The sequence below is a fragment of the Pungitius pungitius genome, chromosome 20 (assembly GCF_949316345.1).
Source record: "Pungitius pungitius chromosome 20, fPunPun2.1, whole genome shotgun sequence".
NCBI lineage: Eukaryota > Metazoa > Chordata > Actinopteri > Perciformes > Gasterosteidae > Pungitius > Pungitius pungitius.
In genome coordinates, this window is record NC_084919.1 from 1,612,490 (window position 1) to 1,628,642 (window position 16,153).

Here is a 16,153-nt window from a genome sequence, read left to right on the forward strand (position 1 = left end):
ACTTTACAATGCAGGTCCACATTTACACCAGCAGGTGGTGTCGTTCAGCAGGCCTAACCTGGACCAACATTACCTTACATTACATGTCATGTAGCTGACGCTTTCATCCAAAGCAACTTACAATAAGTGGAGAGATACAAACTCAGAAGAACCGTAACAAAGTACAATTTTCATCAAATAAGCAGTTTCAAAATAATAGATAAGTGCTACAATTTGTTAGACCTTCATTTACACATCATTTTTGGGTTTAAATAGACATATGACAATATCAAGAGATTAAATGAAATTAAAATTAAAATATTTATTTAGCCAACAGTATGTTAAAAAAATACAAAGAAAAAAGGAAAAATATATAAATATTTAACGTGACATTAGCTCATGATAGTTATAAAGACACTTATCAACATTTGTTTATACAACATCATATAATTATATCAGTCAAGGGAGAATGGCTATGAAATGCACATTAATTTAGTTATATTTGATGTATTTTAAGATGTAAGTAATATGGAGTTCTCTGAATAACTGGTCATAATTCACAATGACACCTGCGCAAATGGGGTGTTCACCGTCTAGTGGGCCAAATGCCATTTTTTATAGATTCATAATTTACAAGTATACATATCGAGCATTTATAAGTTGTTTGAATCTAAATAGCCATATCCTTTCAAACAAAACACACATTGTGTCGTTGTAGCAACATCGGCCGCTGATAAATATTATATTTTTTATGGAATTGGCACGAATTGTTGAAATAAACTGAAGCCACTAGATCTACATTCACGAGGGACAATCCCACAGAGTGATCTAAAGTAGTTTCACTTTTTCTACTTAATCAAACACAATATATACTACAAATTCCACATTTCTAATCACAATTCTTCCGACATCCGCAAGTTCAGCGTGAGTTTACGTCGCGTCATGACGTCACGACGCTGCCCCTGTTTGGTTTCCAGAGCCGCGCTGAAAGAGCCGTCATGGAGACACAGAGCGGCGACTGCAACGTCAAACCGGACGAACAGCAGACAGGCGGCGGGATAGAAGCGGACAGGTCCAGATGCCACAGGTAAACTATCAACTACAAACGTAAAGTTCAAACGTCAGCGGCTCGCCCTGCGCCTCCGGCACGTTGTTAGCGGCTCAAGTTAGCAGGCTAACGGAGCTAGCATTCACCTCCGCGCATGCGCAAAGTGTGCGCGTGGCAGCGGCGAACAAAAGATGGACCGACGAGGGAAATTTAAATAACTCTTCCCACGGTCTGTGAACCCCGAATCCCTAAACACGTGTCCGGGGTTGTTTTACAGAGGGAGCGCTTCATCATGGCCGGCTGCCTTTAGCATAACTCACTAACACCCTTCAGTAGGCTTCGTGTTCATTACTAATAGGGATGGTTGTTGTTATTATTAGCTTTGATATACGATTGGATGAAAGCTGATGCTAGCGTGGCTAACACTGAGGGCTCAGGTGCCCGGATGCTCACCTGGATGCGTGAGTGAAAGCGGCCTGACATTGTTTGTTTGGTTGATCCCTGGTCATAGCTGCCCACGAGGATTAACTGTGTGTGTGTGTGTGTGTGAGAGAGGGGGGGGGAGGGAAGCTGAGCTGAGCTTTTTGAGTGTGAAAATAGTAATAGAGGTAAACCTTTACCAACGACCCCGCCAAGTGATGACAGCCTTACTCATGTGAGCGGTGCCCCCCCCCCCCTCGTGCCTCGCTGCGTGCGGGGCGACGGTGTGATTTCCTGGGGAGGGCTGGCGAGACCCCCTCCCTCCCCCTCAACCACACCGACAGCAGAGACCTCACTGCAGGGGGGGGACGAGGGAGAGAGAGACGGCAGCATCGTCTCCCTCTCGTCCCCTCTGCAGGACACTCGTGTCTGCGGCTCCACAAATATGATGAATACTCAAAGCTGGTCTCCGTGGCCTCGGATGTTGGATCGCAGGCTTCTTTTTGAGTGTTTCATTATCTCTGTGGCGCCTGCAGAGACACGCAGCCACTTAAACGCCTGCACACGCAGCGGCGCGGGGGCCCGCTATGAGCTCAGAGGCATTTCTGATGGCGGCCGGCGTACTCGGAAAAACTATCCTGGTGTGTTTAGGCTTCCACGATGTTTAGTGATGGTTCTGAAGGAGCTCCACCTTCCCTCATCCACCAAAGATACTCTAAGAAGGAAAAAGAGTCTGATCTGTGCATCTGCATCTCTCCCCCCGCCTTCCACCCCAGTGGGAGCGGAGACTCGGGCCGCGCGCCCCGCTGCCCTTTGACCCCGTCGATATCGCCGAGGAAGCAGCCCGCCAGCAAGTCCAAGACGGAGCCGCCGCTGCTGAGGACCAACAAGCGGACCATCTACACGGCCGGCAGGCCGCCCTGGTACAACGTGACGGGGACCACCTTCAAGGAGGCCTTCGTCATCGGTGAGCCACGCCCCCCCCCCCCCCCCATGTGTCACACCGGACCAGTCGCCAGCCCGTGTTCCAGTAACGTGTTCTCCTCTGCTCCTGAAGGTCTGTGTGGAGGAAGCGCTTCTGGGAAAACCACAGTAGCCAATAAGATCATCGAGGCGCTGGACGTCCCCTGGGTGGTGCTGCTCTCCATGGACTCCTTCTACAAGGTAACCCCCCCCCCCCCCACAGAACATGATTACGTACTGTATGTCATGATGAAGTAGCCTTCATGTATGACATGATGATGATGATGTCGTCACTCTGGTCTCAGGTTCTGAACAAAGACGAGCAGGAGCTCGCGGCCAAAAACGAGTACAACTTCGATCACCCCGACGCCTTCGACTTCGAGCTGCTGGTCTCCGTCCTCCGGAAGCTGAAGAAAGGGAAGAGCATCAAGGTGCCGGTTTACGACTTCACGTCCCACTGCAGACGCAAAGAATGGGTGAGAGAGTCTTCTCTTTAGGGTTAGCACGCCGTGTAAAGATCATAGTTGAGCTTAATTTGTTATTTAATTTGTCATTTTCTTTTTAAAATGTGTTTGTCTTGACAGAAAAAGGTGTACGGGGCAAACGTTGTCATCTTTGAGGGCATCCTGGCCTTTGCCAACAAGGAGCTGCTAAAGGTGAGAATGACTTCAACATCTGGATCGGCCTTAGAGCTGCATTCTGTGCAGTGACCACCAGGGGGCGACTCCTCCCGTCCTGTGACCTCTATGAGAAAATGGCTCCACTCTCTTGATTCATTCCTTTTTATTTTGGCTTCGACATAATTTCCATAAAACAGTCACACTGCTCCACATTGTGTCCACCAGCTGCTGGACATGAAGGTGTTCGTGGACACGGACTCGGACGTCCGCCTCATACGGAGGCTGAAGAGGGACATCTCGCAGCGCGGGCGCAACATCGGCGGCATCATCAAACAGTACAACAAGTTCGTGAAGCCGGCGTTCGAGCAGTACATCGAACCCACGGTGCAGTCGGCCGACATCGTGGTGCCCAGAGGTGAGCGCTCGCTTCGCTGAGCGTCGGCTCGGCGTGAGGCGTCGTCTCTGAGTCCCCGTCCCTGTCTGCAGGTGGAGAGAACTTCGTGGCGCTGGATCTGATCGTTCAGCACGTTCACAGCCAGCTGGAGAAGGTGAAGGGTCCTCAACACGTGTCTTCTCCTGCAGGTCCGCTGCTGCTCGGACACAACGGCCGACGCCTCAGTTCCTCTCATCGATTCTCCTTCATGTTTAGCTTCCTGACATCCACCAACGTCTGGTCAAAGCGTTCTACTGCTCCAAAACGCCTCTACAATCAAATACCTGCCAGTGTGTTTAGCGCTAATTAGCCGCTGTTAGCACGTTGCACTGCAGACACAAACATCTGGAGACTCATTTAGTCGTTAATGCTGCAGCTCAACAAACAAACATTTATTTCTGCCTCACGTGTTTGGCTTTATTTTGGCGGGGTTTCATGTTGCGGGTGGACTTATCCGGTGTTTTTTTTGTTCCTCATGTCTCGTCTGGCTGACTGGTGACGTTTCCAGCGTGAGATCACTGTGAGGTATGAAGGCCTCTTTTTATTGTTGTAACCTCGCTTCATCTCACAGGAAATCAATAATAGTCTTGTTTTCAGCTTTTACTGATGAACAGACCAATCGATCTGATATTTCTGCTCATTGTACCCATAAAGCCTTTCACTCGGGTCTGATTGATGGTCGTGGATTCGCTCGCTCTGTGATCGGTGCCGCAAATACTTTCTTTATTGTGAAAACACAAAAGCAGAATCAACCGATGCTTCCTCTGGGTCTCGTTGCTCGTCTTCCTCTCGACGTCTCTGATCTTCCTCGTGTGACTCGCACAGGTCGGCTCTGGCCTCGGCTCACCAGGGACAGCCGTTACCCAGAACCCTCAGCGTCATGCAGAGCACGCCGCAGGTCCACGGCATGCACACCATCATCAGGTGAGGGGGGGGGGTTATGTAGACCCCTCAGAGGTCCAGTCATCCTGACCTTTACGCCTCAAACTACAGTGTGTGTGTGTGTGTGTGTAGGAACAAGGACACAAACAGAGACGAGTTCATCTTCTACTCAAAGCGACTGATGAGGCTTCTCATCGAGCATGCGCTCTCCTTCCTGCCTCTCACGGTGAGTGTGTTTTTAAATGTTACCGTGTAAATAAACATCGTCCCGTCTTAACGTTCCTCTTCCTTTGCGGTCCAGCCGGTATCCGTGGAGATGCCTCAGGGCGGCGTCTACGACGGCAAGCGTCTGAGCGGTAAACGAGTAAGTTGCTGCTTCTCCTGTCGCTCGTTGACGAGGTTGTTTGCGGGAGCTTGTTTGTTTGTTTGTTTTTGTGTCGTAGATCACGGGCGTCTCCATCCTGAGAGCCGGGGAGACGATGGAGCCGGCTCTGATGGCCGTGTGCAAAGACATCCGACTGGGAAAGATCCTGATCCAAACCAACCACGACACCGGGGAGCCGGAGGTACCTGTGACCCTTTTACAGGAGAAACGTCACAGCCAACCAAACGCAGACGTCCTGCATCTCTCGTCTTCTTCCAGCTCCACTACCTCCGCCTGCCCAAGGACATCAGCGAGGACTTCGTCTTCCTGATGGACAGCACCGTGTCCACCGGGGCGGCCGCCCTCATGGCCGTCAGGGTGCTGCTGGTAGGTCGACTCGGTCTTTAACCAAACCCAAGTCAGGCGGCGAGCTCTTCCTCTCTTTCTCCCTCCTGAAGGACCACGACGTGGCCGAGGACAAGATCTTCCTGCTGTCCCTCCTGATGGCGGAGACGGGCGTCCACTCGGTGGCGTACGCCTTCCCCGAGGTCCACATCATCACCACCGCCGTGGACAAGGAGGTCAACGACCAGTTCCACATCATCCCGGGTATCGGTGAGGACGCCTCCTCTTCCTCCTCCTCAGTGAATTCACCTGCAGGCCGCTTATTTTCTCTCCTCTTCGGGTCCAAAAGGTAATTTCGGGGATCGATACTTCGGCACCGACGCTCCGTCGGACCAGTGAGGGAGGAGGAGGAAACGCTGATGTGGCTTAAGGTTCGTATTCAAGGACTCAAATCTTTGGATTTCTTTCAGTAAATAAATTAACGGACAGTTTAGCAGCTGAAAGTAATGCTGTTACAGCGAAGACGTTTCAAAGGACCAACAAGACAAGTTTTTATTTTGTTACATTGTTTATCAGAAGAACGTGTTCATTTAAAAAAGGGTGAATCCTTTTAGTTGTCAACCATCCAATAATATTTCGTTTCTTTGACCAAATGACACTGTGTCAAATTTACTTTTAAAATGTTTTCAGATGAAACTGACTCACATGGGACACTTTCTTGCTTTATTAATATTTAATGGATTCTACAGTTTTGCATTATGTTTCAACTTCTATAATATTACACCATGTTGACCAGCAGAAGCTAAGTTTTACACCAGTTAAAGGAAATCAATTAGACATCTAATTGTGGCTCAGTTGTCACCTGTTTTGGGGAAGTGAAAATGTTCTTTGTAAAGTCCACTTCAGTGGAACAGAATAAAAACATCAGCTTTCAATAATTGATGAATGTAGTTTGTATTTTGGTGTTTCTCCACAGGGGGGCAGCAAAGGACACGTCAATAGAACTACATGCTTTCTAACAGTAATTGTCAAGTAATTAGTGTGTTAATCTGTTGACGTGTATAGTAATATGCAATGTCTTTTTTTTTTAGGAATTCATTAAATCCCATTAGTTTTCTCAGTGTCTTCTGCTCAATATGTAAATGATAAACGTATTAAAGAGGGACCAATAAACAGATTCAGAATGATCTTTATACAAAATGCTTACTATCACGCAGTGCATTACTCACATCCATGTGTAAAACTAACCAACTCGGCTTTCTTCATGATTCATCTTCAACGTCGGCATCCTGAAAACTTCTGATCCACGACGTAGTGAGAACAGACCCCCGATGTGTGGACTCGTTAGTTTAAATCTACGGAGTCTGAAGAGAGCCGATAATTAGAGCACAGTCCAAATGATGTGGGGATTGTTTAAAATGTTATTCACTGAAGCTCTACATAAATGTTCAGTGGCCTGCTTCTCTAACGTCAACATGCAGACGCTCAGCTTATGTTGCTGTACGATGAAAACATGGTGCACGGATCAACGTTTCATCCACCAATATGTGCAGCCCTTATTTAACAAAACCATGCTGAGTGAACACACATCTGTCCTCCAGCTGTCCGATGACACCAGAACCTCACATGGACTGTGTGCACTAGCGGTCATCCCGTCTGTTGGTCCTGAGCATGCGCAGCTCGTCCTCCAGGTACCCAATCCTCTCCATCAGAGCGTCCCGGTCGGCCTGAGCCTTCTGATCCGCCTGCCATCGCGCCTCCTGAACCTTCCTCTCGTACCAGCGCTCCATCTGCGCCGACACCGCCTCGAAGAAGTACTGCGTCACCTCCTGCGCGTGCATGTTGTCCCTCTCCTGAGCGAAGGAGGGCTCACTGGGCTGCTCCCCAAAGACCTCCAGAGTCCTGGCCCCTGCGGCCCCTCTGGACTTAGTCCTGCTGCGGCTGTGCTTCCTGTGGTGTTTCCCTTGGTCCCGCCCCCTGAGCCCGGCCTCGGCCCCGGTGCAGCGGCGCTCTGTGGCCGGAGAAAGGCTGCTGGATCTGCACCTCCTCGCCTCGCGCCCGGTCCCGGGGTCCTGCAGGTCCTGGTTGTTGTTCTTCTGGGCGTCGGCACACATCCCAGAACGCTCCTTGGGCCGGACCACCTGGACGGAGGTCAGGGGGGCAGCAGGAGAGCTGACCTCTGCAGTGGGAGCATCTGTTGAGGGGAGTGAAGGAGACGAGTTATTGCCTAGAACTCATCTTTTAGCTGCTTTCTCGTCACTTGATGTGTTCAAGGACAGTCTGAAAAATGTCAATTTGACGTTTATGACCCTTTTCTACAGCTTCAGGCTACAACAGTCCACTGCAGGACAAAGGTAAGAAGGTGCTGAAGGAGGCCTCACCTGGAGAGCTCTCCATGTGGACCACAAAGTAGTGGCTGGCCGAGCTGGAGTCCAGAGGAGGCGCCGGGCTGTCGTGGGGCAGCGCGGTGGAACCGGCTGCCTCGGCTTCTTTGTTGAGGCCCTCGGCCGCGGAGGAGAAGCGCCGCAGCTCGCCGCCGCCAACGGGCTCTGCGGGGGACCGCAGGTCCATGCTGTGCAGCTTGGACAGACACCACGTCTTCAGCTCGCTGACCAGGGACGCCTGCTTGAAGGGAGAAACGACCACGCGGGCCGTTACGATTATGTCACGTCAAACCTAGTCAAAGACGGCCAACGTTTCCCTACAATCTTTATGCCATGTGATCCGTTTAAAATGACTACTTTTCATTGTGCAACCTTTTGTTGCATAATTAAACCGAAGCAGTCAGCCATGAGGCTCCCCGAGTGAACAGTTGATGACATCATCAGCTGCAGAGCCTGTGATTGGTTGTTGGCGCTACCTGTCTCTTCTCTGCGTCCAGCCTCTCCTGCAGGGCCCGCTGGTCGATCCTCTGCAGACACTCGCTCTTCTCCGCGGCCACTCGCTCCACCGTCATCTTGTCGAGAGCTCGGATCTGACGGATGAAAAGTCACACGAGGAGAAGAAGAAATGGAGGTAGGCGACAGGAAGTAAAACAATTTATCCGGTCTACGAGAGGAGAGCGAGAGGCCTTTAGGAATTCGTCCCACTCTACTTTATGATGATGAAGACATTTCCTCCTTCTTCGCTGGTCTTTGTCCACATTATGAATATGGGTTCATCTGGGCCCTACCTGGTGTTTGTTCTTGCGGTCCAGCTGGCCCATCTTGCTGTTCATCAGGTCCTGGACGGTGTGGATTTCGGTCTTCATCTCCTCCTTGGTGGCCTCCAGCTGGTTCTCCAGTTTACTGATGAGAGGCTCACAGCGGCAGCCGTTCAGAGGAGCCTGGAAACAGAGACCGGCTCGTTTGATGGTCCGCAGTGACGCTTTGAGCTGGTGGGAGCTCAGTAAAGTTGGTACGTAAGCGGCGGGCCAAGCACTTGCCTGCATGACCTTGCCGTCCTTGCCTCGGTACAGCGTGTACAGCTGGTAGGCTTTGTAGTTGTGCGGCGGGACGTCGCCTCCTGGCGGCTTGCACCTCCTCTTGTGCGAGGCGTCGCTGCGCCTGGTGTCTCTGCGGCGCAGCGGCTCGGACAAAGACGGCTGGAGCGGGGACGAGGTCGGAGGTTAACGAGGACATCAGCGTGGATTCAAACGGCTTCCTGCGACAGAGGGGACCTACTTTGTCCTTCCGCTTCCCGTTCTTGGCCGTCTCGGGGACCTCGGCGTGTTTGCAGGCGGGTCGGTCGCTGCTCTGGCTGTCGTCTGCAGCACTGTCCTGAGAAACAATTCATTTATGACATTAAATATCATTCCTTTAATCGAGCTCCAAACACGTGGTGGTGGTGCAGATGTTACCTTACAGGGCAGCGCCTCGTCTCTGGGCACAGACTGAGCTCTGCCCTCCGCCTTCATCTTCTCCCTCCTCTTCCTCGCACTGCGGCCGCGCACAAAACTCTGCACCTTCACACGGAAGGAAACAAAAGTCTGGACTGGAGTCACTGCTGAATGATTGTGTCTGCTGCGTTATACGAGACGGTGAAAATACTTATTTTACACACAAAAAATACCTTTACTTCTGTAACTAATTGAATTACACGCAGAATGTAGTAGGAGCCTCTGCATGTGGTCTAAAGCTGGGAGTTACTGGTTTTACCTGGGGAGCTTTGGTCAGCAGGAGGGCCACGTCTGGGTTGTTGTGCTCTCTGGCCTCGTCCAGAGCCGTCTGACCTGCCTGCACACATCAAAGTTAATACATAATTAACCGGTTTTAGATCAAATTGGAATCTCCCGAGAGGTAAAGCAACAGAAGTGTGTGTGCTTCCTCTGAGCATCGACCATGTGGAGGAAGAAGAGGCTGCAGGACCTCACATTGTTGCAGATGTGGCTGTCGGCTCCCGCCTCCAGCAGCAGACGCACCGTCTTCTTATGGTTCAGAGCAGCTGCCACGTGCAGCGGCGTGTCCCCAGCCTGCGCACACACACACACACACACGTATTACTATGTATACATGCAGTCAGTACATACTACAGACTGTATGACTCACCTGGTTTTTCTCTTCCACGGAGCAGAAGGCTCCCAGCAGGATGCGGATCACAGCGACGTGGTTGTAGCGGGCGGCGACATGCAGACACGTGTCCCCCGCCTGGAAGACACATTTGGCGAGTTGTTAGGCTCCCGACTTTTTTATTGAAGGTTCCTCACTGCGACGCCTTGAGCTACTCTCTCCAAAGAGAGGCTCCCTTCTCCTGCTAAATGCTAAGCGTGTCCACGGCCGGGGGGCTTACGTGGTTCTTGCTGTCGGGCCTGGCGCCCCCCAGGAGCAGCACCTTGGCGCTCTGAGCGTGGCCGTTCTGACAGGCGAGGTGCAGAGCGCTGTTTCCTGCCTGGAAGCACAACGTCATCATTTGCTTTTGCTCAGTAGGACTCGCGATGTGTATGCAGTTGACAGTTGAACTGCGCTGCAGCGTCACCTTGTTTTTGGCGTGAGCGTTGGCGCCGGCCTTCACCAGCACTTTGACGGACTGGCTGAATCCGTGCCAGGACACCTCGTGGAGCGCCGCGTTGCCGTCCTGACCAGACAAGAGGGCTTCAGGATACATTTCAAACATCATGGAGGAGAACAGCAGTCAGGAGTCACCAAAGCAACCAATGCACTTTGGTGAGGTGTCGATAAAGGATACGAAAAACCAATCTAATCCCAGCTCATTTTGGATTGAAGTAGATGGGTTTAGTCAAAGGATTATTTTGGGGGCTGGACGAGGTACTCATCCTCAGTCAGTGTATTACTTACAAACACAAACGTTATGGTGTGTGGACGGGGGCAACACCACATATTTGAGATAAGAATGGCATCTGTTCACGTATTTATGACCTGTTCCCTTTTGACCTCGCTGTCAGACAGCTCTTCTTTACGGGGAACTGAGTCCTTATCGTTTCCCTCCTCAAAGACACCAGGCTGCTTTGACAAAAACAGTCATTTACAAAGCAGAACACGGTGTGTTTCACAGTCTTAAACTATAGTGACTGAAGTCCTAATGAGCCTCATCTGTAAGTTGAGGAGAGCATTCGAGTGTTGTTTTTGTTAAAGGGGTCTCGTGGCTTTGCAGAGAGAAGAAAACAAGCTTCAGTCATGTGACAGAAAGGGAAACGTGAAGCAACGGATCACACGGCGCTGACATGAACTACAACTTGTGTCTCGTGTGGTCCGTTTGTGGTCTGCATAACGCGCTCAGAACTAAATCCCATCGCCATCTGTCGAGCGCTTATTAAACAATCGAAACGAAAAGTATCTACTTAAATACATATAATACATATCTACTAATGCATCACTTAGGGAGTTTTATTCCTCTTCTGGGACTCTAGACACACTCCTCTACTCTTCATGGGGAACGAAGTAGATTACAGGCCCGCTGGTTGCTCTTTGATCATCAGATGCTTTGAAGTTTCTGTGAGTGTGTGTCAGATCCTCGCCTTGTCCTGTCGGTCCAGTGCACAGCCTTCCTGGACGAGAGCGCTGATGACGTCGCTGTTTCCCACCACGGCGGCACGCTGCAACGCCGTCTGCTCCCCCTGCGCACACACACACACACACACACACACACACACACACACACACACACACACACACACACACACACACACACACACACACACACACACACACACACACACACACACACACACGAAAATAATACTTTAAAAAAGTGGCCAACATTCACAGGTGGTCTTGTTTTTGTCAATTGTTTGTGGAACACTGAATGAGATGAAGGAGGAGATCCAAAGGGTCCACATTTAACCAATCTGAGCTTCACTTTGAGGCCCTGAACTCTCTCTTGGAAAAGATCAAACAGGGTTTCTCTAAAATTGTGTCAAAATATGTCCTTTAAAAAAATGATTTTCCTCCAGCGATCCCTGACTCCAGCGGAGATGATGTCAACATGGACCCGTGGAGAAGATACACAAACCACAGCGGGGCGTCTCAAAGTGTCTGGAGCCCCGAGCGCTTTGTGTAACCACGACAGCAGTGACGAGCCGCCCCAAAGCAAACTCAGCACACGGAGCGGATCAGAAGGGAGCAGGTTTGGAAGAAAGAGCAACGGGTTCCATGAGAGATGGAGGAGGAGGTGGAGGGAGGAGAGCAGGGTCATTCAGAACTTGGATAAGAAGTGAGCCCGGTGGAGGAGGGAGTTTGTTCAGGGAAGGCAGAATTGGGGGAGGGGGGGGGTGTGGGCTAACCTCCTTCACTCTCCCTGATCCTCCAGACTCGTTCCCAGCCTTCCTCCTCCTTTGGCTTCTCTCCTCCTCCTCCTCCTGACGCAGTCTGCACCTCCTGCTCCCTCCCGTCCTGGGGGGCGTACTGCAGCCTGTTGCGGAGCTCATTGACCACACAGAGTGAATTTGGCCACGCCAGACATTTGGCTTTCCACTAGGTGCAGGAAGGAGGGAGGGGGCCTCGCATCCTGAGGGCAACCCCACAAGTGGACAGTCCAGAGGGTCCCATTCCAGGCCACTGGAGGTCATCAGACCTTCAGTTACGTCTTTAAAGTGCCAACGTCCCAGTGGAGAACAAAGCTGGAGGGAAAAGAGAAGGAGAAGCGACCCTCCGGCAGCGGCTACTCGGGTCTACTCACGTCGTCTTGGATGTCCAGGTCGCAGCCGGCTCTGAGCAGGATGCGCACGACGCCGATGTGGCCTTTGTAGGCGGCCAAGTGCAGCGGACTCCTGCCATACTGGAGACACAGAACACACACACACACACACACTGAAGACAAGCTGCTCCAGAGGACAATCCCCCCCCCCCCCCATCGCTAATGAGTCCACCGAAAACAAACAAACTTAATCCGCCGTTCACGTTGGCTGAGGAGCGGATCGGCTGAGCATCCTGTCAACACAGGGCGCTGTGGGCGGGGCCTCAACTCACCCATCTGGAGGATTTTATTATAAATCCATCTGTTTTTAATGTACAGGATTTTAAAACATGGCTATGACACTACGGACACATTGGGATCATGTTAGAAATCAGGGAACTGGACCAAGGGGAAATTCCTTCTTACATAAATGATAATTATTGGGATCAAAGCTCTGAACAATGAACTGTATCCAGGAGGAAGACGGAGCAGGAAGTCAGGTGATCTGTTAATCTGTCGTTTCACTGTGCAAACGCAGTTAAATAACAGATCAAATGAGTGTTCCCACACAACAGCCCCCCCCCCGGTATTATCTCGTGCTTTGTCAGGGTGTGGCTCTGCTCTGTATTTACGTGGCCCTCAGATTGAGTTACCTTGGACAGGAGCCACTGGCCGAGCTCAGGTAAGCAGCCGGCCTGAGGCCAGGTGTGTGTGTGTGTGTGGGGGGGGTCTGTAGTAATCTAGTACTGCAAAGGGACCAAATCAACTCCAACGTAAGCGACGTGAGACAAAACCCAGCGCCCTAAAAGGTGGGAAGCCGGTGGTTATCTGGCTGTGGAGCCTCAACCATCATCTCATAACTCTTTCTTCTTTATTGCCTCATTGAAGCCGTTTTCCTTCTCAATCCCTTCATCGCATTAACCTTCTGAAAACTGTTCCGCATTCCGTGCTCCCGAGCAGCGGAATGTTTCGCATGAAACTGGGCCCCCTTCATCCTGGATTAAGTGTTTTTCGCGGTGGCACCCGGCCAAAAAAACACGTCCAAATAACAGCTGGTCCAAACAAAAACCGGCGGAGCGAGCAGCAGGACGCGTGATAGGACGCCGCCACGTTCCCGTGGGAAATTGGTTTAAGCGAAGAACATGATAAAAAAAAAAGAAAAATCATTCGAGATAAAAGGATTTGCGCATAAATATTAGTCTGCACTCATTTCACAGAGAATATTTATGAAAACACCAAGGGAGCTTCGGAGATGATTTGTGTAATGAGTGAGCTGAGCTTCTGTTTGACCTGAGAGACGCAGGTGAGACGCGTGGAAAGAGGCCGACGCCATTCATCCCGGCACGACTCAACACACATCTGCTCCGCCAACAGAAAACAAAACGGATATTTATTTAGAAAGCGCACAATAAAGTGGCAGTAAAGATATTAGTGGGACTGAAGAATCATTGAGTAAAGCTCCTGGATGGGTCACACGGCTCGGGGACACAACGCTATAAAGAGATGAAGCTCCAGATTCCACATGTCCCTTTTTCATGTTTCCTTCACTGTCGTCCAGCTCCTCTGGTTCAGAACAGTGTCGCCCCGTTAGTTTACTGTCACACAGCTGAGATCCACTTCTTCCCCCAAATCTTTCCATTGACCGTGGTTCTGCTCACATTGTCATCATTAGTCATATTTACCGCTTTTACTACAATTATTATTTGTTTTCTCCACTTTAGTTTCTACTCTGTTATTGTACTTCTGTTCATGCTGGGAGAGGGAACCCCCTCTTTTTTTAGAGGGGGAGGTTCAGGGACGTTGTACAGTCCTCTGATTCTGATCAGTCATTCGCTTTATTGGGCTACACAGTTGAAAAGGAATGGAAAGCACTTTCTGTTCCATCAAACTGAACTGTGTGTGTGACTCCTCATTCTTGGGCCTCATGGCTGAAACCATGAATAAAACAAAGAAAGCATCCCCCCCCCGCTCACCTTGGTCACGGCCACTTTGGCGCCCTTGTTGATGAGCTGCACCACATTGTCGGCGTGTCCCTTGTGCGACGCTATGAGGAGGCGCTCGGAAAGTGCGAGGACCTCAGCCGCATCCTGCTGGCTCATGAAGCGGGGCGAGTGATGCCGCCGCACTCTGACGCGGGGGCTCCGGGTGGTCGTGGGAGGGGGGGGGGGGGGGTTAAGGGGGGCAGCAGCGGCGGTCAGTCCGGGGGGGGGGGGATCCGTCTAACTCATGGCGAGCTCCGCTGCACACGTGGCGCTGGAGACGCTGATGCTGCTTACGTCGGCTACAAAGTCCACAAACCGCCTGGACTCCTCCTCTTCATCCTCTCCGCTGCTGAGAAGAGAGGAAACACACGGCGTGAAAACAGGAAGGCAGGGAGGAAACGGGGGGGGGGGGGGGGGGGTCATCCACACTGTACACGTGGTTCAAACACATGTACATTCCGTGAGGGATCACGTGAGCAGAAATAACAACGTGTGCCACAGAGAGGGAAGCATAATGCGAGATGTTTATGTGTACTACATCATTTGATGAATAAAATAATAACATTTACACTTGTAATCCCCCTAAAAAAAGCATGTAAGTTAGACATTGACCCACCTCTGTGGTTTAGTCTGTGACTGTCTGCACCCCCTCGTCACCATTGACGCACACTGACTTGTACCCTGTGGATGACTGCGGTCGGTTACTTGATGTCACTGTGATAAAACGACCCCCCCTGTGACCTCTGGGATAATCACAGCCTTGTGGAACTTTACAACCACTTAGTTAACAGCGGGGCACTCGGTGGTTTTATGGCTTCACCGGGTTCACGGGTGAGAAAAGGAGGTTTTCTGAGCGGCTTCCCCAACAGAAAAGCTCACCATCCAAGCGCAGAAACATGCAGTTCTTGCAAAAATCCTCAAAAATGTAAAGTATTTTGCACAAAATCCCAGTTTTCTGTAGAAGTGTTTGAATTTTTCACTGAATCTGAAACAAATTATTACTCAATAAAAGGCACTGACAGGGGGCAGTTCTGACAGATGCAGGAGCTGACATATGTCAGGAGGTAAGTGGGTTCCTTCCATGTCAAATTCTTTTCCTGTTATCAATCCAGCATCATAAAACCAGCAGGTAACAATGTGGGTGAAACAGACGCTGTGAACATGTTGGGACAGGAAGGCTGGCTGATTAAAGAGCCCATATTACATGGTATTTGTGCTGTGACAACTCCCAACTACACCAGCATTCATCACAGGCTTTTGTCTCTTTATCAAACGTGGATTCAGCTTCCAAACATTTGATGTTATGACCTGTGCAGCGTTTATTGGCTGTGAAAACAGGAACTGTGGAGAGATAATCCCGGCTCACTAAGCCTCACACAACAAGAACAACTAAACATGGAGTGGGAGGATTTAGCTTCATCGAGGACTTTAAATACACAAGAGCGGAATTCATAGTTCATTTGGTAAAAAACAAGAGTTTGCTTATCATGTATTTCATATATTACACATCTACATACAGTCACACTACTGAAATACTTCTTTTACCAAAGTAATATTTATTACATCCAGTTTGCTTCGCTACATATGCTTTATTTAAAATACATTATTTAAAAATTTAAAAAATGCTGATTAATGAGATGAGACACAGAAGGAAGGAGAGAATAGATCTCCAGCATGTGAGGAGGTCAAACATCACTTTGCTGTTGAGAAGCGTAGTCGTGCACGTGAGCTTCATAGTGATTTCATGTATTTTGTAGCCCAAAGTACATGAAGCACAGTTACTTGATAAACTACATTTGAAGTAACGGTATACGTGCAGCGTTCGGTCTCGTGGTTTTGTCATAATTGGGGGGGTCCTCTCCCACAGCAGGGCTTCACTCAACGTTCTCACATTCTCACTGTTCACTCAATAGTTTCCCTCAATTAACTGGGTTAATGTTGGTGTGAGATCCCTGCATGGGGCCTCTGTGCAGCACAGTGCTCTATAATGGAAATTCATTCATTCTG

General features: G+C 50.2%; 2 protein-coding genes across 3 annotated transcripts; one reads left to right on the forward strand and one right to left on the reverse strand.

Moving 5' to 3' along the window:
- Nucleotides 1-911: 911 nt before the first annotated feature.
- si:ch211-243j20.2 (uridine-cytidine kinase-like 1) lies at nt 912-5,674 on the forward strand. Its single transcript, XM_037449641.2, has 15 exons — nt 912-1,066; nt 2,224-2,414; nt 2,505-2,611; nt 2,716-2,886; nt 2,995-3,066; nt 3,256-3,445; nt 3,517-3,578; nt 3,972-3,988; nt 4,289-4,387; nt 4,478-4,571; nt 4,647-4,709; nt 4,789-4,911; nt 4,989-5,096; nt 5,168-5,324; nt 5,404-5,674. Exons 1-15 carry the CDS (start codon nt 978-980, stop codon nt 5,451-5,453), a joined length of 1,593 nt encoding a protein of 530 aa, XP_037305538.2. The 5' UTR covers nt 912-977; the 3' UTR covers nt 5,454-5,674.
- ankrd6b (ankyrin repeat domain 6b) lies at nt 5,581-14,330 on the reverse strand. 2 transcript variants are annotated; one of them, XM_037449640.2, is made up of 15 exons: nt 14,138-14,330; nt 12,168-12,266; nt 11,008-11,106; nt 10,008-10,106; nt 9,822-9,920; nt 9,581-9,679; nt 9,406-9,504; nt 9,191-9,268; nt 8,893-8,997; nt 8,717-8,812; nt 8,479-8,637; nt 8,227-8,379; nt 7,915-8,028; nt 7,436-7,676; nt 5,581-7,248 (listed from the first exon to the last, which is right to left on the reverse strand). In XM_037449640.2, the coding sequence occupies exons 1-15, from the start codon at nt 14,261-14,263 to the stop codon at nt 6,695-6,697; spliced, it is 2,220 nt and encodes a 739-aa protein (XP_037305537.2). In that variant the 5' UTR covers nt 14,264-14,330; the 3' UTR covers nt 5,581-6,694. The 2 variants fall into 2 exon arrangements, with proteins under 2 accessions (XP_037305537.2, XP_037305536.2); XM_037449639.2 differs by having other exon boundaries at nt 7,436-7,679.
- Between the last annotated feature and the right edge of the window lie 1,823 nt (nt 14,331-16,153).

Bases quoted from the DNA above. Each gene is read 5' to 3' on its own strand.
- si:ch211-243j20.2 (XM_037449641.2), top strand. From the start codon at position 978: ATGGAGACACAGAGCGGCGACTGCAACGTCAAACCGGACGAACAGCAG. The intron at 4,388-4,477 runs GTGAGGGGGGGG...GTGTGTGTGTAG, and splicing joins GGCATGCACACCATCATCAG to GAACAAGGACACAAACAGAG. The intron at 5,325-5,403 runs GTGAGGACGCCT...CGGGTCCAAAAG, and splicing joins CCACATCATCCCGGGTATCG to GTAATTTCGGGGATCGATAC.
- ankrd6b (XM_037449639.2), bottom strand. From the start codon at position 14,263: ATGAGCCAGCAGGATGCGGCTGAGGTCCTCGCACTTTCCGAGCGCCTC. The intron at 11,107-12,167 runs GTGAGTAGACCC...GTGTGTGCGCAG, and splicing joins ACCTGGACATCCAAGACGAC to GGGGAGCAGACGGCGTTGCA. The intron at 9,921-10,007 runs GTGACGCTGCAG...TTGTGCTTCCAG, and splicing joins ACGCTCACGCCAAAAACAAG to GCAGGAAACAGCGCTCTGCA.